Below are 25596 nucleotides of genomic sequence, written 5' to 3' on the forward strand. Positions count from 1 at the left end.
CCGGGACTGATGGATAAAGCGAAAAAAATAATGAGTATTGATTAGAAACTGGCTTAAACTTGTAAAAAAAAAATGAATATATTGATATAGGGGAATCCCGATTTTTCAAATCAAGGAGAAACGAAAATTGGTCCGCAAAATCTGGAGTTCGTGAAATCGAGGTTAAAATTGCAGTCTTCGATTGAGTGAAGAAAATACAAGTTGAAACGACGTTTTGTTGGAGGTCAGTGTTCTCCCTAGGTATCTAAGGCCAGGCGGGCCACCTAGCTTGATTCACGGGAAAATCGTTGCCGCCTGGCTAAAAATTGAAGATGTAACACAACCCACTTTTGAGATCTGGAACGGAATTCCTCCATAAGCAAAGACGAAATCACTTTTTTACTGTGTCGCACCTAATATCGTTATAAAGTCATTTACCCGCATTAATGTGTTTAAATCTGCGAGTGTGATGCATTCGTTTTGTTGAGCAGCAGCTACCTTAGCTTTATCGAATATTGCTACAGAAACACAACAGCACTTCAAGGTGTCGTACATGAATACTAAATGAAGTTCCGTGTCGTATAAAGATGGGGAACCAGCCGATTTGGGTTGCCAGAAAAGAAACTATAAATTACTCTGGAAAAAAGAAGAAAAGTGATAGTAACGTGGGGGGAACAAGTTCCGCAAATCAGGTTTTAACGGCATTTAAAAATCAGAGTCAGAATACCACCTGGCCTTCCCAAAATCCTAGGGAGAACACTGGAGGTATCAGTAGGTTTAAGAAATAGATATTCCACTATCTCTATTTCAGGTTTTCAACTCACAAGTAATGAATGCCCTTGACGATAAAGAAGAATTCAGAATGAATACAAAGCTGGAAAAATCTTAGGATTAATAAATACTTATGTATAATCGGCTAGAAATAATGAATACTACTTGTAGATAGTTGTCCGATATTTTTCTTAAATCGAGTTCGAAGCAAAAGAGAAACGAAAAAATACAATTATTGCAAATTAAACGGTAAGGGTATGCAGATAGCGGCATGCGTATAAGACAGGATCCCTGAAGTATATTGCAAAAAATGCATACTTCTTAATATGGTTTTATCGTGCCGACAGTACGGTTTTAAATGAAATTTAGGGCTTTTTGTTTAAAAATTACGCTTTTCTTTGTTGTACACGAAGATGAGCCGCTTTCATGATTTAGCAGTTAGAAAAAATCCGAAATGCAAAAATCACTAAAATGAGATCATAAGGTTTCTTAACCATATATACGTTCAAGAAAAGTTCTGCATTCAACATTTCGCTATATATACAACTTTTTCCTGATAATTTCATGTCGGGAAAAATCCGTCGGAAATTTAAATGAACAAATTACTCGGCGGAACGCGGGATTTTTTTGTTCAGTTGTTATTGTTGTTGTTAATTTCCTGCAGCAAACACATTTTCCCCTCTAGAAATGAAAAGCGTAATTTTTCTTCTAATAAAGCGAATTTGCGAAAGTATAAACACAGGAAAAAAAAATTCGGAAACTGAAAGTGGTATACACCGATATAATAAAATGAGACCTTTTTTTCTTCAATACCGATTAGAAGATTAAGAATTAAATTTTGGTAACTTTGAATTCGATAATCTCCATGTATCATTGTTTCGGAACAAAAAAGTGGTTTAAAAAAATGTTAAATGTTCCCTTTTGTTTTTAGTCAGTAAATTGAACTACAAAATCTCAATTCACCTTATGGAGAAAATGAAAGAGAAATAGCACTTTTTATACTATTAATTTCTTGTAGCATTTTTAGCACAAGGAGAAAAAAAGCAACTTAATGGATTGTAGTTTATTGCAGTTTCCTGATCAATTTCATGTACAATTGCGTAGAAAACTTAATTAGTGCAAGCTATATAAGCAAGATGAAAAGATTGCCGGCAGATTTTCGGATGTTTTTGGCAATTCACCCCGGTCGCGCTTTGTAATAAATGTTCTGTTACATTTTAACGGCAGCTGTTTGTCGAGGCTAGGAAAAGAAAAGACCGGCCGAAGAAATTATGCGAGTTTACAGGTGCGCTATAAAAGGAGGCGTTCGCAATCTGTACGCGTGGTAGATTTATCAGTCAAGCTATACGGCAATTCTTTACCACGAAACTAAATTGGTTAAAGACGAGGCAAATCTTCAAAACTGGCTACATCCGAACAGGCAAGTTTATCGTCAAAGTAAATATCAAAAATTTGTGCGTTAAATCTCGTTCAAAATTTACGTAGACGCTTTTCTAAGTGGATTTCTATACCACAAATTAGTTTCCTCTGCAAAATTCGCAATTTTCACGCAAACATTTTACATTTTGTTGAGATGTCTTTCTCAGGGCAGACATGCTTTGAACATACAATCGTAATTTCATTTTTTTTTTCTTGTTATCATTTTCCAAACTTACCGAATAGTTAATTACTTTGAAAAATTAGTTAATACTAGTGGCCTAATGGCTTTCAATTTTTATTTTCGTAATTATTTTAATAAAATAAGAAAACATTTCGCTAGTCGTAAAGACGTGCGAAACTAAACCGTCTAAACGAGCGAAAATTCGAGTAAAATTTAAAGCAAACATAAATACCTGCTTCCCAGAAAACAATTTTCGGATCGTTATCGCATACCTTGCAAATGTTTCAAGCTCTATGCGAAGTTTTAAGCAAATTTTCAGACATGGGCTAGTTTTCGTGACATTTCGAGATTTATTTGCTCGAGTGTACGACAAAATATGGCAAGTTGTTCCTCATTCTTTCAACAATAAGACTTTTTACAAAGGATACTTGCCAGACAAATAGCATACAAGACTTGCTTGTGTACATACGGTTCTTCAGTTCAAGGTAAACTTTATTCTGGAAATCCAAATTTTATCTACCATGTCGTTTTGAAGTATTCCTCTGTATAAAGAGTATTACGAAATTCAGCGAGAAAGAGAAACTTTTTTAAGGGATACAACAGCAAAAAAACTTGTGAAAGAAAACCGGGTAAAACCTGACTTGCTGTTCTTTCACACAAGCAAATAGGAACTGTCCCAAAAAATTGTCGAGATAAACTTGTTTGTGAGCCAAAAAGGGCCGTGTCAAAGTGTTGTACATATTGACATGCTTTCTGTGTACCGTATTTACTCGAATAAGCGCCGCGGCGCTTATTAAATTTTTCCCACCTCAAGTGCGGCGCTTATTTAAAATTTGACTCCACAAAGAGTCTTATATTTTACAGTAATCGAAAATAGCATCTTCTGATTGTCAAATTCGTCTCTTCTGAAGAGAGAAGTGGCGCTAGCTGTCCTAGCAAAGTTCGCGGCCTTCACAACATTTACGTATTGTAAGAATGTTTGATAGAAAACAAATGGTCGAACAGTAAAACCATCACTGTAAACTGCAAAACATCGCTTTTGATGAAACGAAATGTCCAAGTTTGCATTAGAGTTGCTTTGTAGTGCAGTTTTTAGCAAAACGGATTTCCTCGAATTAGCGCCGCTTCGGGACTGCGGCGCTTATTCGGGGGCGGCGCTTATTAACTTTTTTGTCCGAAATGCGGCGCTTATTTGAGGGCGGCGCTTATTCGGGGGCGGCGCTTATTCGAGAAAATACGGTATCTTCTTACCTTGTTGCAGCACTGCCCGAAATGAGAAATTTTGTCGGTAACTGCAGAGAACGAGTAATTATTGAAGAAACCATGTCAAAATATATTAAATTAGTTTTGGCGATCTGGTCAGATTACCGTCACGTTAAAGGAAGACTCCAAGTGTTGTAACTTACTACGATAGAAAACGCAAAAAAAGATAACAATTAACCAAAAAGAACAACTTGAAGGATGGGGTTTAAATTGTAGAAAATTGTTACGGAATACGAACGACGAGGTTGAAAAAAATAGGCTAAGTATTAGAAGATAGAGCAGTTTTACATAACAAGGTCGAAAAAGATCATTAATTGAAGTAATTCTCCAAAGTAATATTTGGTGAATTTATTCAATTTCAAGGTGATGCAATTATAAATGAATTTCAAGGTGATGCAATTATAAATGCCAATTCATCCATGTCTTCATAGCCTACATTTTTATTTTATTTATTATTATGTTTTAATTGTATTTATTTTTTTCTTCATTTCATTTTTGTTTATTTTGTTTATATTTATATTTTCACAGTTCTTCTAAATCATTGAGCAGATTTTAATTCAATCGAGTGTCATAAAACGAAAACCAAAGTAGTCGCCCTGACCAATCACAAACGACAAAGGCAAATCCAGTGAACCAATCAAAACTCGAAACGAATACATGTAGCGGTCGTGAAGTGCGGAGAAACGTGTGGGCGAGTAAAGTTTGGTTTGGCATTTCTTACGAAGTTAGCACGAGATGTTTGAGCCAATCACAGACAGCAATGAAGCAAAACCGAAGCGATTCCAAATTACTTTCGCCATTCAATCGATAGGCTCTCCGTAATTTGTCGTGCGCAGCAAGTTTCGCCAGGAATTAAACGAATTCAAAGTTACAGTGAGTTATGCATGCATCCACTGCTTGCTGCTAAGGTAACTTGATATTCACGCTAAATATTTCGTTTGACAACACTGGTTTCCGATGTAATATATCAAACACGAAAGACAGTGTTTCTTCGGGATATCCAAACACCGTGAAAGGTAATTTATTTATTTATTTTATTTCTTTACTGAGAAGAGAGTTGAAAATACTACGAGCAGCGGAGTATTTTTGACGAAATTTGAGGTGTTTGGATAGCCGATGAAACGCTGTCTCGAGTGTTTGATATACCTTTTTTTATCGAAAAAAAAAATTCCGGAGTAAACAGAATCGTAAAAATCTATGCTAATTAAGGCCGGGTATCCAAACCTCCTTCACGGTTATGATTTTCTTTGTTTTAACTTGATGAATTATTAATGTGTTTGAGAAGTTCTGCTCGAGATTCCTGTCAAAAACATCATTTCAGTTTCCTTTCAAAAACAAACACATTGTGAAACAAACCGAGGTAAGGTGAAAATATAAAAAAGGGCCAATTGACTAGGAAACTTTACAGTCCATGAAACGAATTATCACAACTAACGTTAAAGAAGCCAAGTTAATGAGAAACCATTTGTTCAAGCCATAAAAAAGATTAAGGTAAATTTATTGTTATTTAAATGGAGTTAAATTTTCAAGTAAATGGAAGCTAATGGAATCCGATATAAAGATAAAGCGGAACTAGAACTCTCATCTAACGGTAAATGAAGGGAATACTGTCAAAAGTGTCGTTTAAATGAAAAGCTGAAGCATTTTACAGAGAAATCTAAACTAAACGAGGGGGAATAGATATTTCGATGCATGCGGCTTAATGTAGGGTAGGGGCGGGAGGTCAGTTTTAACTGGTTGATCTAGTTACCTATATCCCAATATTCATGATATCTGCAAAAATAATTTAGCTTCTTTTCCTGCCGTCGTCCAGATTAAAAATTTAATCGAAGGCTCCTTCCGGCAGCTATAGGGACGCATGTCATACATCCTAGATCACTCAAATCTTAGCAGTGAAGTACCAGTTTAAGATTATATACGGTAAGTTTACATTTTTAGATCTCTTAAAATGATCAAGATTTAATTGTTCCGTGATTTCGTAGCACAATGGCAAGAAGAAAAGAGCGAGATTGAAAAAAATCATCGTTAAGGGGATAATTTTTTATGCTTAGCCAAATTCGCAGATCTACCATTATTAGAAATATATTCATGATAGTTCAGCAAGAGTAATAAATATAATATTTTGGGTTTCAGACTCACAGGGAATTACGACAGATATTTTAAGGAAGAAGGCTTTTCAACTTGCATCAAACACAAAAGTAAGAAATGAAAATGGAAGTAAAATTGCTTTTTGCAAATAACATATGCACACTGACTTAAATTTAATTATCTTCTACGCCGGCAAGAAATTAAAGTTGTGAGGTTTATATTTCCGCTTTGTATTTCTTCAGCTTATTCCTTCCTGCATGCCATGGCCAGTTCCCAATTGCTAGCCATTATCTCATTGTTGTGTTTTTTTTCCTTCGTTAATTCTATCTGTGATTTCACAGATTTCCGCCAATTTGTAGAGAATTCTATCAATGCAACACTTGAAAAGGATTTTCTAATTGCATTTTGAAATCAATTTTAAACTAAAGATAATTGTGTTTGTTTTTGATCCTCATGATAAATATTGTAGCTGGTCACTCGAATCTTGATTAAACGTTTTCGTTTTCTTCGCTATATGATACATGTCAAATGGACAGTAGTTCTCATTTGACATATGTCAATCAATCAAAAAAGCGCACGAATCGCTCGTACGAATCTTTCGCTTTCAATTTGGTGGCTTGCTGATTTAGAATTTTGAAATGAGACTCCCTTCATTACATGTAGAATTCATCTTAAATCAGGTAAGTCGCTAAACTCTAACCAGAACGCTGTAGTAAAATATGATATTTCTAAAATTAATTACCGTTTAACGACAGGATTTATTACTAATAACCCTGAATTTCAATATTGAGCTTTCTTGTGCAACTACTCAAATATCACACAACGATGAAACAAATTTGTTAAAGAGCAACTTGCAAATAAAGACGCCTTTTATTAATGTCAGTTACCGGGTAAATGTCCGGGCCTAAATTAAAGGAGGAAACTTTGGCACAAAAAGCACGTTGTGAAAACAAATGAGAAAGAGTGAATATACAAGTTATATTTTGTTGCTTCATTCAGGAGCCTGGAGTTAAGAGAAGATGAAATCACTATGGCTACTCGCTGGCGCGTTGCTGCTACGACACCTGGTAACTAGTGCCCAGGGCCTTGAGAACTCTTCTCATTGTGATGTTGACGCTCGCTGTCACTGTTTGTTACACCCAAATGCATTCTGGGATACTAGATGCCAACTAAATGGTTCTACCAAACCAACAACGCCTTTGGTTCTATTTAAATCCTTGTAAGGAAACATTTTTAGTTTCTTTTCAGTTTTATTAGATGATAAATGTACTTCTCAGCCTGGAGAATTAGTATAAGAAGAGTAAGATATTGGCGAATTGTGTGAACATTTCACGACCATCTATAGTCAAACGTTCCTCATTTATTATTTCGCCCATAATTTGTTCATTAATTTGTTCTCTAGGGATTTGTCCAGGAACGGCCTACAAAACATACCCACGGAGTTTTTGCTGAATCAGAGTCAGTTGGTCAACCTGTAAGTAATATGATTGATAAAAATTTCGTGTCTTTCTCCTTAGACTTAACAAACCATTTTTCTTTCCTCTCGCTCTTTTCGCTACTTTTCCAGATCGTAAAGAGTCAATTTAATTTAAGATGCACATTGAATTATTCACTACCATCAAACTTTTTTACACCCCAGAATCAAGTCGAAGCCTTCAGCATACTAATATCTCTCTCAAACCTCTTCACAGCCAAACCCCGACAAAATTTTAGAAAATAAGGTGCCTTTCTTAACTGTCACATTTTTAACAGCTTAATCTTATCAGTATTCCTATAGCAACCAAAGAACTAAGGTCTTTTAATCACCTTATTCTTGGCCTAATTATTAATTTACAAAGAACACAGTTTCGATTCGATCTATGCGTCCAGGCCTAAACAACAGTAGAAACATCTATAACTTTAGTTATAAAGGTTAAAAGTACATTATTTTCCCATGTCTAATTACGATACGCGTAGACAAGATCTAACTACACTCTCTCTGTTTCAGTACTCTGGCTTTCAACCGTATCTCCACTATAACAGACGGTGCCTTTGGAACACTCCATAACGTCAAATTATTGTGAGTATTCGTTCTCTTTTTTTTCTTTAATTCCAATACAAGCAACCTTTTTGAAACAACTAGATGAAGAGTCAGGCTGAATTTGGCCTGAAAAACATCATTCGCTGTACTATTCATTTTTGGAGTCAAATTAGACCGTGCAAAGCAAATTAAATTTTTAAGTACCATGTAAAAATGGTTTCATTGCGCCAACAAAAGCATGCGCAAATGAAAATTTTAGGTTTTGGACGTACTGCAATTCTTTAGAGTTTCTACTAAAACAACTATATATAAGCGATAGTCAAGTCGGCTATGCGCTGCGCCTCGTTGACTGTTCGGCTCATAGAAAACTCGGTCTCATAGTTTAATTGTTAAATGGTCTCCACACACCAAGATATACGTAAAATATGTAATATTGGGTGTAAAAAATGACTTATAACCTCACTTTAGTTTACGACAACTCAAGTATAAAGTGATAAAGAAACAGATAAATTGAAAGCAAAATATATTGACAGTCTTAATAATTAACTCGCTTTAACAAGAATTCTTTCCCATCTCAGGGACCTGAGCTTTAATCCATTGCAAACGTGGAAAGGTGACGTCATTACGCAACTCCCAAACCTCGAGACCTTAATCGTGACCGGAAGTTTATGGACCCCAGATAGCAACATCTTAAACGTGCCATCTCTTGGACACATCTTGGGTGTTACATGGAGTGACAAATGCGCCAACTGTTCATTGTTCAGAGCAAATATATCCAATTCGTTCACATTCAACTTGGAACAAGGCAAGGACAATCCTGTAGGAAAATTCGTGGAACATGGATTTGTTCCAGTTTGCGCCGGAAATTTAAGGTGTTCTCCAACAATTCGTATCCCATCTTCCAAAGACGATGCCGAAAAAACGAAAGTGATAAATGTTCCTAAAAAACTATTCTATACCTCCTACGTGATGGGTGCAGTGGCCATTTTACTTAATCTGATCGTTTTAATAACAATTCTTTCCTCGAGATCTCTTCGCAAAACAACATCGATGTTGCTAATCGCAAACATGGCCGTTTGTGACCTCTTCATCGGAATGTACTCGATTATAATTGGCAGTTTGAACATATTTAATTTCTTGTCCAACTTGAGTAACATTCTGGACACAGGCGAGAAGCTTGTTCTTGGTGGAGGAATCTTGTGTCCGTTAGCTTCTGCCATATTTACATCAGCTGAGTGTGTTGCGGCAGTTACTTCCCTTCTACTCACCGTAGAGAAATATTGCTCGATCGTACATTGCATGAACCCTGATCATCGATTAAGCAAGAAAGTGGCCGCAGTATGCTTGTTGTTTTGCTGGATTGTCTCACTTTGCTACGCGCTCTCCCCCCTATTCCACGTTCTTAATCTCTCTTACAGTGCAACAATGATGTGTAGTTTTCCAGTCGCACAGAAGAACACATTCTTAATCTGCTTAGGAGTGCTAATCGCACTATACATCGCGAACATCCCTTTATACGCGCGAATATTTCTTTTCGTTCGTCGCTCGGGCGCTAATTTAGGCGTCAAGCGTGAAACGGCTATACTCAAGAAGATCGCTCTTGTGGTCGGCAGCAATTTTCTTCTTCTCTTGGCACCAATGATTCTGATAATTACATTTGTACCCGTCGAAAGCATCCACGATACAATTGAACTAAACAGTGATCGTAAAACTCAGATTCTATTCGTGGTAGGATTCTGGTTTCCTATCGCATGCCTTGGTCTAAACTCCTGCATAAATCCAATTCTCTGTGCCTTCAGGCAAGGGAAGTTCGTGAAACGGATCAAGAAAGTGTTCAAACTACACAGGATCCCCCCGTTTGTTAGCGCTTTCAGGAGAAATACAGGAACTGGGTCTATATCGCAGATGAACACAGCTTCATCTCAGATTGTTCTTTACAAAGTGACTCACTTCGACAAATAAATGAAGACGAAAAACATTGTCTCTAATATTGCCGAATCAACGCAGAACAGTAGTCCTACATCCATGTATTAGGCAGTCATTTTAATTTGCTGCTAATCTGTGGTTACCGAAAGTACTGTTACTTGAATTATACTTGAACTAAAATAGACTGGTAAAACTTCAAGTGAATTTCATCTAAATGTTAGCCTATTTATCCACGCATTACGGACCTACTTTTGACGTGCAGACGGTTTCATCCAAACTCGGGCCACGATCCAATCCCGTCCCTAGGGCGCTTTGGGCAAGGTCAAGTGTCTAGAAGATGATCTTTTGTGTACTGTAATAAGATAAAATTGTTATTTTGCACAGCATAATAGAGCAGTATTCAATTGAGTGTCGTAAAATCAAAAGCAAAGTTATTACTCTGGCCAATCACAAAGGACATAGACAATCCAATGAACCAATCAAAACGCCAAGCAAATGCATGTAGAAGGCACGAAGCGCGGGAAAACGTGCGCGAGCGAGAGACGATTGGTTTTGGTTTAGTTATGATTGGTTGAGAAAGTGGCGCGAGATTTTTAAACCAATCACTAAGCGTAGTAATTAAAAAACAAAGCAAACGCGAATTATTTTCGACACTCAAGTGAAAATCGCTCTATTGCTGTTGCTGTTGATGTTGGTCTTGTTTTAAACATATGTAAGGGTGTTACTGGTGGCCAAACTGACTGACGTCATTCAAATCAGTCAATTTTTGTTGTCGGGTTTTATATTAACTTTTCCAAAACAATTATTATTTTGGACTTTTTTAGGGATCAAATTATGGATAGCTTCGCATTGTGTTTATGAGTGGGTTTAACGTGTAATAATAAACCAAAGCGGAAGAAGGATATTGAGATAATTGTAATTGGAAAAGATTGAGCGGATTACAAATTAACGACTTACGGATAAATATTCCACATGCTAGGAATGTTTTAGTTATAGAGTTCGTGTGAACCAGTACTAGTGTAGCAATAGACTGTAAATACACTTCCTTCACATTTCAATTGTACATATATGAATTGGTAGAGCGTATATAAAACCTCTTCACCAACTAAAAAAAATAAATTGGCCAATAAATCTCGCCATCCTGCCGTTGTACCAGCCTTTCAATCATGCAATCTGGTTTTATTAACACTAAAAGTGACGTCTGGTACGAGCATTTCTTAAACAAGAGATCCGGCAGCAGACAAGCCAAGCAGTGTTATTTTGTGGTGTTCTTTTTTTTTTTTTTTTTTTTCCCCCCCCCCCCCCTGGACTCGGTGACTTCTACAATAAAGGCATCTTTCTAGAGGGTCCTGAAGGGGTGTAAAAATCCCATTTCCCAGACCAAAAATTTGCCCAGATCCCATTTCCCGGCTATTGTTTTCCTAATTTTCCCCAATCCCAGTCCATTGTTTTTTGTTTGTGATTCCCACCCGGGGGAGGGGGGGGGGTACTCCATATAATGGCCTATACAGGGAGGCTCCGCCCGAAAGGAGTACCTTTTTCAAGCTTCAGGTATATAAAAGGGTAGGGATTTCACAAGTTTTGGTATACGAAAGGGTATGAAAATCCGTCATTTAGGTTTTTAAAAGGGCCTTTAGTTAAAATATTTCGAACAGACGCACTTTATGGCTGTATTATTTTAATTTATTTAGCGCTGCATAAAAATGACAAGAAAACGTCCTGTTATAAGTCTATGCCATGTCTTTTAGGTATATGAAAGGGGTACCTTTTTCAGTAAAAGGTATACGAAAGGGGTACAATTTCTGTCAAAATGGTATATAAAAGGGTAAGAGGTAAAAGCTTGGGGCGGAGCCTCCCCGTATAAAACTTTTTTGAGTGCCTCCCCCCCCCCCCCCGGGATTCCCAGTCCCGGTGACCAGGAGCTCCTACTCCTTCAGGCCCCTCTCTCTAATACGGCATGGTCTAGTACGTGGAACAAACAACTTAGCATTCGGCTGCGCGAAGTGCGAATGGTGAGCGCATCTGATAGGGAAGATTCCCATATGAAAGTGACGGGACTGTTTGTCGTCTCTCTTAGGGGTGTAAATAATAGATTTCGGTTTCACTCTGAGTTCTCAGGACAGAACGCCAAATTTTAGCCGTCAAGGTCCCGAGGTTTAGGGTTGCGTCACGCCCAGATTGGTCTCCGTCAGGGATTCAATTCAAATTTTCTGTCGAGCATACCTGACCATTTCAAAAAGAATTTCCCCTCTCGCCCATATTCTGCAGGCCCTGCCAGTGCTGTCACTGGATGGACGAGAGAGTCCCGGGACGGGGCTTTGAGAAAATGCGAAGCTGACGTTTTTGTAGTCAGCGGTAATTTCTGGCCACTTCCAAAATGGCGGCACTTTCCGAATATGAAAACGCCATGTTTCTCGAACTTATGGATGATGACGGTTTGTTCATAACAGCTAAGTAAGTGATCCAGCAATCGAGAAATTCATATTCTATTAATTTTTACCTAAATATTTCCTAATTTCGGCTTAACAGGGGATTGAGCATAGAGAAGGTTGTCACAAGCTTTCTCAAGATCCACTGTGTAACAAGCGATCCTTCCTCCATTTCTTTAGTCCTGGTTATCAACACAACAGATCAAGAAGAAGTAGGTTTTGAATTGTTTCTTTTGTAATGAATTTAAACTGATGAATAGAATACTGAAAGCGCAATATTAATGCCCTGGCCTTATTTTCAGGACTATATACTTGATGAACTGAAAACTTCAGATGTTCCATTACCAAAGGTTATCACCACTGAATTCAGTTCAACTGAGAGGTACATGCATTTATTTTGACTTCCATTGCCATTCAGCTACCTTTTTTACATAGCTAGCAGAGCCACACAATCAATCCAGAGCGTAGTGTTTGAACTTTGGAGAGCACTCAAGAAGCTAGAGTAACTCTCAGCCATTGCCTCAAGCAACTCTTATGCTTCCTTCGTTCTCTCCAAACTTCCTGTGTGCACCATGTTACATGTTACAGGCCTGTAGGTTGGGGGAATTTTTGTAAAAAAATTTTTTTAAAAAAAATGTAAACTTCAAAATTGTTGAAGTTTACATTTTTGGGGCGTTGAAAAGATAAAAATTTTTTACATGAAACAATCAAAAGACTGTGACCGGTCAGGGCAGGTGTCCTAATGGTTAGTGTGCTGGACTCCAGGTTCTATAGCCCTGGCTGGGGCACTGTGTTATGTGGGCAAGACACTTTACTCTTAGAGAGCCTCTGTCCACCCAGGTGTATTTATAAATGCAGCGGACTAGCATCCCATCTAGGTAAAAAAAAGGTAAAGTCTGTCTCCGAGCCATGAGGCCCATACAGCCGGAGCTTATCCCGGTTTCCGTAGCATTAAGCGACTAGGAGTATTGCTACTCCCCCCTGGATGGGATGCTAGTCCATCGCAGGGTTACCCCCTAGCAGTAAATTCGCCGGTACCCATTTATACACCTGGGTGGAGAGAGGCACTGTGAGAGTAAAGTGTCTTGCCCAAGAACACAACGCAGCGCCCTTGCCAGGGCTCGAACCCGGGCCGTTTGACTTGGAGTCGAGCGCGCTAATCATTAGGCCACCGCGCCTCCCACATCCCATCTAGGTGGGAGTAGAAATACTCCTAGTCACTTCATGTTATGGAAACCGGGATAAGCTCTGGCCTGATGGGCCACTAGGAATGATTGCAGACTTTAACTTAGTTTACTTACCTGGGACCTAGGGAACTGTCCATACTTCAGAGATGTCCATATTATGGAGATGTCTATACATGTAAGGGGAGCGTTTCAACTGTGCTGCAAGAGTTATAAGAGTCTTGCCCAAAGACTCAACACAAACCTCTTGCTACATGTAGTCTCTCAATTTGGAGCTCAACCCTTTCACCATAACAAGGCATCTGCATCTTCCAGTTTTTGATTGGTATGTAACAAACTATACCGCTCATCTTTGCAGGGAGTCTGTCTATCTTAGTGGAGGTGTGCTGTTTGTCACATCAAGAATCTTGGTCGTTGATATGCTGACCAAGAAGCTGCCCATTCATCTGGTGACAGGAATTGTCGTCTACCGAGCTCATAAGTATGTGAATTCCTTTAATTTGTACAAATTTAGTCTGACAAACTGTTGTGCTGACAGTTCATTTGTGTCAGATTACATACCAACTAGGGTAATCAAAAATGTATTGCTCCTAACAGTATAAGGTATCTTGTTAAGAAAACTCCGAGCAAACATACAACGAAATAAAGCTATTTGTAAAAGAATTTTTTTTTAGCTTTGGCATTATAACATAAATTATAATTGCAATTTGAATAAAGGAAATGTACATGTACTTCCTTTTTGCTAGTCCTTATATGTAAAATTAACTACAAAAAATTCTGCCTTATTAAACATGTATTTTAAATGTTTTTATTATTATTTAGTGTTAGTTAATTCCTTGATAATATTTATTCTTTTATTTGCATTTGGTTGATAGAATCATTGAATCTTGCCAAGAGGCTTTCATATTGCGACTCTATAGAGAGAATAACAAGGTACACTGAAATAATGTTAGTAAAAAATAGTAAGAAGTTGCCTTTAACATTTTTCCTGTCTAAAATTATTATTATTTGTATCTCATGTACTGTGAAAATTTAGAAGAAATTATAGACTTCACTGAGGGAATTTTTAAAGCCACAAAACACCGTCTAGACGTACCTACCGCTGATTACCCTATGGAGCCACCTTAAAATGATCTTTTATGAGATATGTTTTTGTTTAAGGAGGCTCACAACAGTTTCCAGCACTTTTTAGCTCTTAAACTTTGATGCTACAATAATGATTTCAAACAAATGTCCAATCATCACTGAACAAGTTGGGATCATTTTCATGACATCACTGGTTACCATAGCAACAGTATAAAATTATTGTTAAAAACACCCCTTATTTCCCCTTTTAGTGCTTTTAACTCAAAAACGAGTCCAGGGACCCCCATTTTTTAATAATTGAGTAATGATCAGCATGTTAGGATATAACTTTTTGCAAAGTTAAAAAAATTTCCAGAGCCAGAGCCACCTTAAATTTTCGAAAATTTATGGTGGCTCTGAAATGGCTCCAGAGAAATGTTTGTAGCACTGGCCCATCAAGTATGAGAGCTGGAAAGTGCCTCCCTAAGCAGGTAAACACTGCTTTACAACAAAACTGTAGTTCCTGATCAGCCCTGCCTCCTTAATTTTGTGGCTAATTCATGTTTGACTTGTTCCCTTGTAGAATGGCTTTATTAAAGCCTTTTCAGATAATCCTCAGGCTTTTACTACTGGTTTCTTTCAAGTGGAGAAAGTAATGAAGAACCTGTTTGTTAGAAAACTCTATCTCTGGCCAAGGTAGGCACGGCGTTAAAGGCTAAACTCCAAATTACAAAATCAACAGATTTATTTAAAGAAATCGGTGAATCCAATTGATCACACTTGCAAGTTGTAAGTGACTTTGTCTGATTCAAATTATGCAATTACTGAATAATTGAGTTTATTAAAAGTTGTTTAATTTTGTTCTGTTTAAGATTTCATGCAACAGTTTCAGCTTTTTTGGAAAAGCACAAGGTGCGTTTAAGAATTTTGTTTTTAAAAGTATCATTACATGTATCATTACAGTCAACGCTCTCTTAACGGACACCTCTGTGAGATGGACACCTGCTGTTGGTCCCATCCCTGCCCTTTTTGAGTCATTTTTTGGAACTTTACTCCTTAAAAGATGGACACCTCTCTACGACAGACAGTTGGAGCCAGTCCCGATGGTGTCCGTCTTAGAGAGAGTTGACTGTAAGTTTACCAATAAACTAGGCTAACAAATTGCTGTTATTACATAGCCTTGTTGCACGAGACAATAGTTGCACCATCTAACTCTGAACACCCTTAGAAAGACCAATAGATAATCAATATATGAGAGGCTATATCATCCTGCAGTAATTAAATTCTTGTGTGTTTTTTTTTTATTTTTTTCAAGCCAGAGGTCATTGAGCTTCATCTCCACCTTACACCCTCCATGCTAGCCATCCAAACAGCCGTTCTTGACTTGATTGACACCTGTCTTAAAGAACTGAAGAGAGCAAACCCAACAGTGAGTACCAAGTAAATTAACTATAAGAAAACCTTGCACCACTCTCCCTTCTAATCAGACTTGTAAAACCAAAACCATATTGCGTGGTTCCAGAAAATATCCATACCCTCACCAGGGATGGTTTTTGGGTTTGTAGCCCCCCACCCCTCAGGAATTTCCATTCCAGAGGGGTCCTTGATGACCCCCCACCCCCAAGGAATTTCTATATTTTTGTCCAAGTTGGCTGGTGAGTTCCTTATGGAACTCATCTTATCTGAGGGCAGCATGTAAAGCTCACGCTTGATTATTACGCCCAAGTTGGCTGGTGAGTTCCTTATGGAACTCATCTTATCTGAGGGCAGCATATTAAGCTCTCGCTTGATTATTACGCCCAAGTTGGCTGGTGAGTTCCTTATGGAACTCATTTTATCTGAGAGCAGCATATTAAGCTCAAGCTTGATTATTATGTCCAAGTTGGCTGGTGAGTTCCTTATGGAACTCATCTTATCTGAGGACAGCATATTAAGCTCAAGCTTGACTATTATGTCCAAGTTTGCTGGTGAGTTCTCTATGGAACTCATGTTATCTGAGGGCAGCATATTCCCTCACGCTTGATTATTATGTCCAAGTTTGCTGGTGAGTTGCGAATTCCATGATCCTTAATTTACCCTCTCCCACATAGGCAAAATCACATGTTTTGCATTTGACCTTGTACACAATTCCCTTGATCTGATTTGTGGCGGGGCTGTCTTTTGGTTTCTTAAAGATACTGCCCAGTGTTTTAACAGGCTTGAAAGTGGTTCTACGTATAAAAAAACTTATTATGCAAAAACTGAACCAATTTTAACTCTGATGAAAGTAACAGAGAGTTACCGAAAATTCAGTTTTATACGTTTTTACCAACTTTTTAAACCGATTTTAAGATCAGATACTAACCAAATTTTTTATCATGTCAAACACTGATCGTCCTTATAACATCTTAAAAACATTTTTCTTTTCATACAAACAATCTTTAAACTCTTTATGCTTTAGATTATTTTTTATTACATTATTTTTTTTAACTCCTTTACACTTTTTTTCTTCTTTTCCATCATCCATTAAAATATGAAATTAATTACAATTTCCATGCAATTAAGGTGTCTTTATTGTCTTGTTGTACATCACATAAACATGTAGCTTGATGCTGATGACCTTACTGTAGAGAACAGCATCAGCAAGTCGTTTGACAAGATTCTGAGATTTCAGCTCAATCCGGTCTGGCATCAACTGGTAAGATCCCACATAAAAATTTATAGACTACGAGCAGTCCCCATTTTTTCGCAGAGTCCGTCCAGCGGGAAGCGAAATTTTTTTCGCAAAGCCTGTCAAGCGTGAAGCGAAAAAGTAAATTACATGTACCAGGACCCTTCGAAAAATTTTTGCTTCAAGCTCGACGGACTCTGCGAAAAAATAGGGACTGCTTGTACATGTGGTCTAAAAAAATTATAGAAATTGGGTAGCTTGCTTACTTAAGTTGATGATTTTTTCATAGATTTTTAAACAAGATTAAAAGATCTCTACTGTTAGTAGTGAATATGTGTCCAGCAGTAGCAATGGAATATGTATATCTTATGATAAATGCGAGTGCTGCCATACTACTGAAAAAAACCTGAAAAAATTTTCAGGCTCTGAGCGGGATTCGAACCCACGACCTTTGCTTTTTAAGCCAGATGAGTGTGGTTATATCTGGGTTAGGCCTTTCAGGTTTTTTCAGTAGTATAGCCGCACTCACATTTATCATATACATATATCTACTGTATATGTTTGTCTTTTAATGAAACCTGTCCTGCATAGAAGGCACTTCAGTAATAACAGGGCACAAGTTGTGTCACATATGTTTTCTGACTGTGGCATGCATGTCACTTCTACTCGCGCCCCATTGTTACTAACTTTGCGCTATTATTCTGCAAGCACCTGCTTCACAGACCTGCTGTATCTCAGACTGCTTGTTTTTCCTCCAAGCATATTAACCCATTGACTCCTAAAGGATCTGGGCATTTGTCCCGCTTGTGACGTGATCACCTTTCACCCAGAAAGGCGACATCTATGCTCAAATTGTGAAGCAGAACAAAACCCTCTCCAATGATACCTAAACCAGCGTGATTAGATTGATGGAGCTTGAAATATGCAAAAACGCTTCAAAATTTTAGTGAAAAACTCAGAGGAAAAGTTCCCCTTTCCACCCTTTGCTTGTATATAGTAAGTAGTTCTTGCCTTGTTTGCACTTTCGCAGAAATTCTTCTACTAGAAAGAAGCCTGGTATAAGGCCAAACACTGCAGCAGACAGGAAAAAGAGAAAAAGGAAAATCGAAAAAAAAAAACGAAAAGCCTAAAGTGGTAGGCTGGGTCATCGTCCAAAAACTCCAAACTTTGATTTGTGCGCATGCACGAGCGGAAAAGTTGTTAAACATGATTCTGGTGAAAAACAAGGATGCATTTTGCGTTTCAAGGGCGTTTTTTCGGAAAATCTCCAGGAGTCAATGGGTCAACAGTTTATTTATTGGCATTTAAGGTGGCTCGACCCAGTTTTTTTCTAGCGATACCTATCAACTTTGAAACCCTCAAACTTAAAGGGATTAATGTCAATTACATATCTACTATATCACATAGATTACACATAGACTGAACTACAATATGATATAAATTTTTGGGAGATCGGAATGAATATCACGTGACAATGATGTCACACAGGGTTTTGCTCTGAATCCAATTTTAGCCCTTAACCGCATTTTCTCTGGAGATCCTCCAAGGTACGTCTACCTTGGGTCTTTGCCTTCAGCTCTGCAGAGTTTCATCGAAATCTACAAGAGGAATTTTGAAATATCTTGGAATTTGTTTTTAGATGGTATAATTTATGCGTAAAATAAAGACAAGACTTCATATAAAGAAATTTGCTTCTTTTTCATGTTTAATGGGAGGCTTTAGCCCTCATTCCTTTTAGAAATGTCCCATATCCGATATCCAAACTGTAAAAAGTAGGTAGACTTGCGCGATTTCGAAAAATATAAAATATACGAATCATAGTGAAGCTCAATGTTTAGCCCTATTTACCAATTTTACGCCTACTTTCGCAAAAAACACGATTATTTCAAAACTCGTCGATGAATTTTCCCCAAAAATTTTCAGGGTGACAATTGATCCTTACACTACACAATCCCTGAATTTGATTCTCATTGAAAACCTCTAAGGTTGTCTAACATAAACGTAAAATTGAGTAAATATTGAAGCGATCGTAGTTTTGAATAATTTTGTGCTCTGGGATTTCCTATTGTTTCGAGTTGAGCACAACATCGAATTCCTGTGCACCCCGCGTAAAATGACTACGCTTGGCTACCTTCCGAAAGCTCACCGAAATATTTCCGAAATATAGTCCGTTTTAAACTAAACAATGGAAAAGAAATTGTCACGCCACAACTTTTCTTGTGTGGTCGACGTCTTGACTGAGTTTAAAGTTAAAAATGCCAAGAACAAGAAATGCAGAAGTACTAAATGCTACGCTAAACATCAAAAGAAAGAAAGTGTAGACGAGGTAAGTTTCTGAGTACACTGTCAAGTCATTTGTAAATGACTGGAATGGCGTCAAAACATAACCGGCTTTGAGTTTTATTCATTCATTATTGTTTACTTGAACTCGAGAATATTACCATATTCCGAAAGATTTCGGTACGCTTTCGGAAGGTGGCCAAGCGTTGTTATTTCACACGTGGTGCACAGGAATTCGATGTTGTGCTCAACTCGAAACAATAGGAAATCCCAGAGCACAAAATTATTCAAAACTAAGATCGCTTCAATATTTACTCAATTTTACGTTTATGTTAGACAACCTTAGAAGTTTTCAATGAGCATCAAATTCAGGGATTGTGTAGTGTACTGATCAATTGCCACCCTGAAAAATTTTGGGGAAAATTCATCGACGAGTTTTGAAATAATCGTGTTTTTTGCGAAAGTAGGCGTAAAATTGGTAAATAGAGCTAAACATTGAGCTTCACTATGATTCATATATTTCATATTTTTCGAAATCGCGCAAGTCTACCTACTTTTTACGGTTTGGATATCGGATATGGGACATTTTTAAAAGGAATGAGGGCCAAAGCCTCTCATTAAACATAAAAAAGAAGCAAATTTCTTTATATGAAGTCTTGTCTTTATTTTACGCATAAATTATACCATCTAAAAACAAATTCCAAGATATTTCAAAATTCCTCTTGTAGATTTCGATGAAACTCTGCAGAGCTGAAGGCAAAGACCCAAGGTAGACGTAGCGTGGAGGATCTCCAGAGAAAATGCGGTTAAGGGCTAAAATTTGATTTAGAGCAAAAACCTGTGTGACGTCATTGTCACGTGATATTCATTCTGATCTCCCAAAAATTTAGATCATATTGCAGTTCAGTCTATGTGTAATTCATGTAATATAGTGGATATGTCATTGACATTAATCCCTTTAAGTATGATGGTTTCAAAGTTGATAGGTATCGCAAGAAAAAATCTGGGTCGAGCCACCTTAACTCTCCCCTGATGAAAGTTTACAACTAGTTTATGTGGCTTGAAATGAACTGATCCAGGGTTTCTAACAACAGCATAACAGACCGCAATGCATGCAAAGTGTTCAGAAAATTTCCTTTTTTAAAAGTTGGCACTTGCAATTTTGCTCAAGAAAGCTCCAACTCTTAAAGGTCAAATAACATGGTAATGACTGCCTCAGTACTTATCACTTTGCATTTTAGGCCCACATTATGTGCAGACAGCTATGTAGCTAAGGATATTTGAATGCATTTTTAGGCCTATGTTATTATTTACTTTGCCTTCAATGATGTTACTTTTAATACTGTGCAACTTTTTGCAGAAATAAGGATGTGGTTATTTTGGCCAACCTGGTTGCCGTTCTGATTTTTTTATTATCTATTTCCAGGGAAATAAGACAAAGCAGTTAGTTGCTGATCTTAAAGTGTTAAGGCTGATTCTACTGTAAGTATCTTCCTTTAATAAAATAAACATTGTGCAACATATCTAGAAAACGTGTATTTACTATAACTATCTTTTTTTTGCGCAGCCACCCTTTATATTCAGCAGCAGTTATCAAGGTCCCTGAAATTGCACCACTCAACTTCTGCTTTGGCCAGATGTCACCTCTATTAACCCTAAAGAGAGGACTCTCATTCAACCAGGGCTGCAAACAATTTTTTTCACTTGAAAGGACATATCATGTCCTACTAAGACACCATCTTAGTCGGACAAAACAAAATTGTTGTCGGACATCACCAAAAACAAAAGGCCACTTACAAGTTATCACTTATGATTTATGATCAAAAAATTGTCCGGACATCATGTCTGACCACAATTCGGATTTCGTCGGACATGAGCAAATTTTGGTCGGCCAATGTCCGATGACCGACTGTCATTTGCAGCCCTGTTAAACGCCTGTGAAAACACAGTTTGCTCTTCCCCAGTTAGGCATGTAGGGCTCACACCACCATTGTATTAAGCTACAACCAAAGAGAAGTTACCGTATTCCACAATGATTTTTTACAGTACACACAGAACAGCCTTCTTTGATGAGACTTAAATTTAAACAGTCACATTTATTTATTAAAAGGCACCATGAGGCTTCCTAAAATCTGTCAATTCTTTGTCTTTATACCTCATTGCTAATTCTCTTGAAAAACATCAGTATGATAGGGGTGCACAAGTAATTTTTCCCTTGAAAGGACATGCGTCCCACCAAGTCACCATTTTGATCAAACAAAACAAAAGTAAGGTCGGACATCATAAATTATTACAGTACTGCTCCATACGTGAATCTGCTAATCTAATGCGTTGTCAACACAGAACATTGGTGTTTGCAATGAAAAGCAAAAAAAAAAAAAAGAGAGAAATTTGTCCGGACATTCTGTCCAACTAACCACGGTTGAAATTTCATAAGACATTAGCAATTTGTGGTCAGCCAGTGTCCGATGTCTGTCTGTTATTTGCAGCCCAGGTATGAAATAGGTTAAGCACATGCAGACAGTGTCTACATTGTTCTGTAGGATAGAGCAGTTTTCAATTGAGTGTCGTAAAACCAAAACCAAAGTAATTACTTTGGCCAATCACAAAGGAGACAGACAATCGAGTGAACCAATCAAAACTCGAAGCAAATACATGTTGTTGGCACGAAGCGCGGGAAAACGTGCGCGAGCGAGTCACGATTGGTTTTGGTTTTACTCCTGATTGGCCGAGAAAGTGGCGCGAAATTTTTAAACCAATCACTAAGCGCAGTGAACGCAAAACCAAAGCAAACGCAAATTACTTTCGACACTCAAGTGAAAACCGCTCTATGATTAGTAGAACTGTGGTTTACACTATTTACCATTTTATCACAATTTTTACGGCTCTCTTTGCAGTTACCTCACACAATATGACTGTGTCACATTCTACAACTTTCTGGAATCATTAAGGTATGCATATTTGACACATGCATGCATCTACTGTAGTTTTCACTTTTTAAATTGCTAAAGATTTTATGGTTCAAAGTGCTTTAAAAAATAAAACATAACTTAACATGACTTGTACTAGACTGAATTTCAGACATCCCTCTGTGCTCGCCTGCTTGCCAGAAGGAACGCTTCTGGCAAGCAGGCGAGCACAGAGGGATGTCTGAAATTCAGGCTAGACTTGTACATGTAGCTTCTGTTCCCTCAAGTGCCATGCAGATGGGATAGCTGCTATATTAGTGTTTTACCGTACATGAAAAAAAAAATCAAAAAAGTCTGAAGAATCAGTGGGAAAGAGAGAATTAAAGTGACATTAAGCTCATTGTACAGTTGTGTTCACCATAATTTTTTCTTCAATTACTCACGCATATTTTAGCTACCCGAAAATATCAGCTATCTGAAAATTGCGGCCTCTTTGGCTAGCTTACGTTATTACAGGAAATTAACGCTTGTGTTAATTAATGTATTTAAAATTAACGCGACTTTAATTAACGCGAATCGAAAGAAAAGTTACTTCCCAATAAAGGAAATTAACGCGACGTAAACGAAGAAAAACACTTGTTGAGACAACAGGAACAAGTTTATACAACACTAGGTGCGTATAATCTGAGACGGAACAATTTTCGTGATACTTTTCCGAAACGTATGAGTCAAGCGAAGGAATCTGACCGCTTCAAGCGTTCTTCACGGTTTCAGTGATACCGGAATTTGATACCGGTAGATTTCCACTCTGATGAAACAATGCCTTTTCCTAGAAGATTAGTACGTCTGGACTTTATCGAGAAATTGGGGCCAAAATAATGGAAATGTAGGGCGTGGAAATTAACGCTTCACTAAATTAACGGCGCAGAAATCAACGTTAACAAAAATTAACGTGACTTAAATTAACGCGAATTTTTTAAATTCGCGTTAATTTCATGAAGCGTTAATTTGTATAGGTAATCACATGATTTCGAGTGCAATTTGGGATAAATCAGCACGAGTAAATTTTTCAAAGGCTAACCAAATTGCACGAGCCCATAGGGCAAGTGCAATTTGTAGTCTTTGAAAAAATTACGAGTGCTGATTTATCCCAAAATTGTACGAGAAAAATCATGTGATTACTTGTTAATAATACACATACAAAAATTTCACTTAAAGTGGATGACAAACAAAACGTGTTCAGTGGCTTACTTTCCGATTCGTTCTTAAACATAACGGAGTTGCCGGGCTTTGTAAAATCCCGATACCGCTAGGGAATTTTAAACCTCTCTGTCATGCATTATCAGGTGCTTTTATCTCTATTCAGTTGTATTGGTTTGGGCTGAAATGTCCAACTTCAATTCGTGCTTGTAATCTTTCTTCTTTACGAGCCGTCGCGTAAGGAAATCCACGATTGGTAGTTTTCAGTAGTTTCGTAAAGCCTCTCTTCTGCTGTACAAACGTCCAATTCCTAGTACTTTGGTTTATATACTTATAACTTTCTTTAAATCAGTCAAACTTTTCATGAATCGTTATGTTTTTGCTCGATTTTTGCTCTCTCCAACATTCCGACATCGGCCGCCATTTTGTTTTGGAGCGCTTTCCGACTTTCCTGTCAATCAATTTAATTTCAACTTTCTGCGCTCAATTTCAACTTTCTGCACTGTTTGGGATTAATTGACGTGCTCTCAGCCAATGAGCATGCAGAAATTTTTGTATGTATATTATTACCTATAATAAGGTATTCTAAATGTAAAAGAGGCCGCTTGTTTCGGAGCTCTACGTTATTTGATGTTCATTTTCAATTTGCATGCATTTCAATTTTTTTAACTAACATTTTGTTAAGGGCGAGTCAGCGTGATGTGAAGAATCATGCCCTTTGGATGTTTATGGATGCCGCAGATTCCCTGTTTGTGGTAAGATCCCTTCTGTCAGCGAACAGAGATTTCCTAAAGCACGATAAAGTCTTAAGAGTTTCATTTTAATCTGTAATGTTTGCCAGGGAGTTAAAAACTTAAGCAATCAGAACATTCAGAAAGCTTGAAACTTGCATCCATTGCATAGGCTGCGGAGCAGGGAGTTGGGGGGGGGGGGGGGGGGCTCTTGCCAGACAAAAAGTTTGAGGGTCTCAGCTCCCCCCCCCCCCAAAATTTCAGTGCCGAAAGTATCGTTAGCGCAGCATATATTTATTTATCAAGATATTCAGTCTCGTGATTTTTTCACAAATCGTTTCATCAGGATCGTGCTTGGCGAAATAATATGGTGTAGGACTTTCAAAGAAACTCCTCTCCAAAAACGCGCTACTAGGAGAAGTCCGCAAGCTGTTAGGATTGTATTTGACATTGCCTGAGACATTGGCGACTTTAGAACGTACATTTTCTGCCCTCCAACGCCTTAAAAGACTACCCAAAAAACACCATGAACCAGGATTGTCTGAAGTGCCTAGTTATGCATTGTCACAAATCGATTATGGACACACCGTTGATGAAGACATTTTGGGAAATTTGAATAGGGGGATCGCCCCCCACCCTCAGGGGGATATGCCCTTGGCTTGGAGTACGATGCCCCCCCCACCCACGTTTCAAAATGCTGCGCCACTTCTTCGTTAACAACATCACAATGGCCATAGTAATGGATTGCAGTGTCTAAATGCTTGCATAAGGGGATGTTGTGAAAATAATCTGAGATTGATTCCAGTGACCATTCTAGTTAAGTTGTTGACACATAAAAGAGAAGGAGAGTTTGAACTTAGTTTAAACTGTGGTTTGCTTGAAGACAAATTACGATGGGAGAGAATATGAGTGGTAGATCTGGATAAAGAGTCCCTCATTTGATCGTTTCTTACTTTCATTAATAGCATGCAAAATCCAGAGTTGTGGAGTACACAGAAAGGAAGAGCAAGAAAATGAAAGGAGAGACTTCAAGCAAGAAAGACGACTCAAAACAGTGAGTACAGAAAGTTTAAATGTACATTCATTGCATAATAGCCTTCCTGAACAAGCTCTATTAAGCCAACTACTTTAATAGTGTCCTTCCCACTCCATAAAAAAGGGGAAGCCTCGAGCCATACGGCTCATACTGCCGGAGCTTATCCTGGTTTCGGTAGCATTGTGCGGCAAGGAATATTAATTTTCTACTCCCCCCTGAATGGGATGCTAGTCCATCACAGGGTACCCCCCCCACCCCATCCAGCATTATGTCACCGGTACCCATTTATACACCTGGGTGGAGAGAGGCACTATGAGAGTAAAGTGTCTTGCCCAAGAACACAACACAGTGACCCCGGCCAGGTATCAAACCCGGACCGCTCGATCCGGAGTCCGGCGCACTAAGCATTAGGCACTGCGCCACCGCGCCTTCCATCTTCCCACTCCATACATAGTTTTAAAGAAG

General features: G+C 38.0%; 2 protein-coding genes across 4 annotated transcripts in view; both read left to right on the forward strand.

Annotated features, from left to right (window-relative positions):
• Nucleotides 1-5070: 5070 nt before the first annotated feature.
• LOC144638625 (follicle-stimulating hormone receptor-like) lies at nucleotides 5071-10901 on the forward strand. Of its 3 annotated transcripts, none has more exons than XM_078497831.1 (5): nucleotides 5071-5104; nucleotides 6701-6920; nucleotides 7104-7175; nucleotides 7689-7760; nucleotides 8300-10901. In XM_078497831.1, exons 2-5 carry the CDS (start codon nucleotides 6721-6723, stop codon nucleotides 9681-9683), a joined length of 1728 nt encoding a protein of 575 aa, XP_078353957.1. In that variant the 5' UTR covers nucleotides 5071-5104; nucleotides 6701-6720; the 3' UTR covers nucleotides 9684-10901. The 3 variants fall into 3 exon arrangements, with proteins under 3 accessions (XP_078353957.1, XP_078353955.1, XP_078353956.1); XM_078497829.1 differs by lacking the exon at nucleotides 5071-5104 and adding an exon at nucleotides 5360-5811; XM_078497830.1 differs by lacking the exon at nucleotides 5071-5104 and adding an exon at nucleotides 5360-5533.
• A 1111-nt stretch (nucleotides 10902-12012) lies between these two features.
• Nucleotides 12013-25596, forward strand: part of LOC144638614 (DNA repair endonuclease XPF-like) — a 34494-nt gene continuing 20910 nt past the window's right edge. Inside the window, exons 1-13 of the mRNA XM_078497814.1 lie at nucleotides 12013-12101; nucleotides 12177-12288; nucleotides 12379-12458; nucleotides 13619-13741; nucleotides 14136-14193; nucleotides 14909-15021; nucleotides 15198-15237; nucleotides 15641-15754; nucleotides 16910-17002; nucleotides 20682-20737; nucleotides 22153-22206; nucleotides 24050-24119; nucleotides 25061-25149. Of these exons, the coding sequence (XP_078353940.1) occupies nucleotides 12025-12101; nucleotides 12177-12288; nucleotides 12379-12458; nucleotides 13619-13741; nucleotides 14136-14193; nucleotides 14909-15021; nucleotides 15198-15237; nucleotides 15641-15754; nucleotides 16910-17002; nucleotides 20682-20737; nucleotides 22153-22206; nucleotides 24050-24119; nucleotides 25061-25149 (1079 nt within the window). The 5' untranslated portion in view covers nucleotides 12013-12024. The remainder of the gene's footprint in view (nucleotides 12102-12176; nucleotides 12289-12378; nucleotides 12459-13618; nucleotides 13742-14135; nucleotides 14194-14908; nucleotides 15022-15197; nucleotides 15238-15640; nucleotides 15755-16909; nucleotides 17003-20681; nucleotides 20738-22152; nucleotides 22207-24049; nucleotides 24120-25060; nucleotides 25150-25596) is intronic.

Source organism: Oculina patagonica, chromosome 14 (assembly GCF_052425735.1).
Source record: "Oculina patagonica isolate OP01 chromosome 14, crgOcupat, whole genome shotgun sequence".
Classification (NCBI taxonomy): domain Eukaryota; kingdom Metazoa; phylum Cnidaria; class Anthozoa; order Scleractinia; family Oculinidae; genus Oculina; species Oculina patagonica.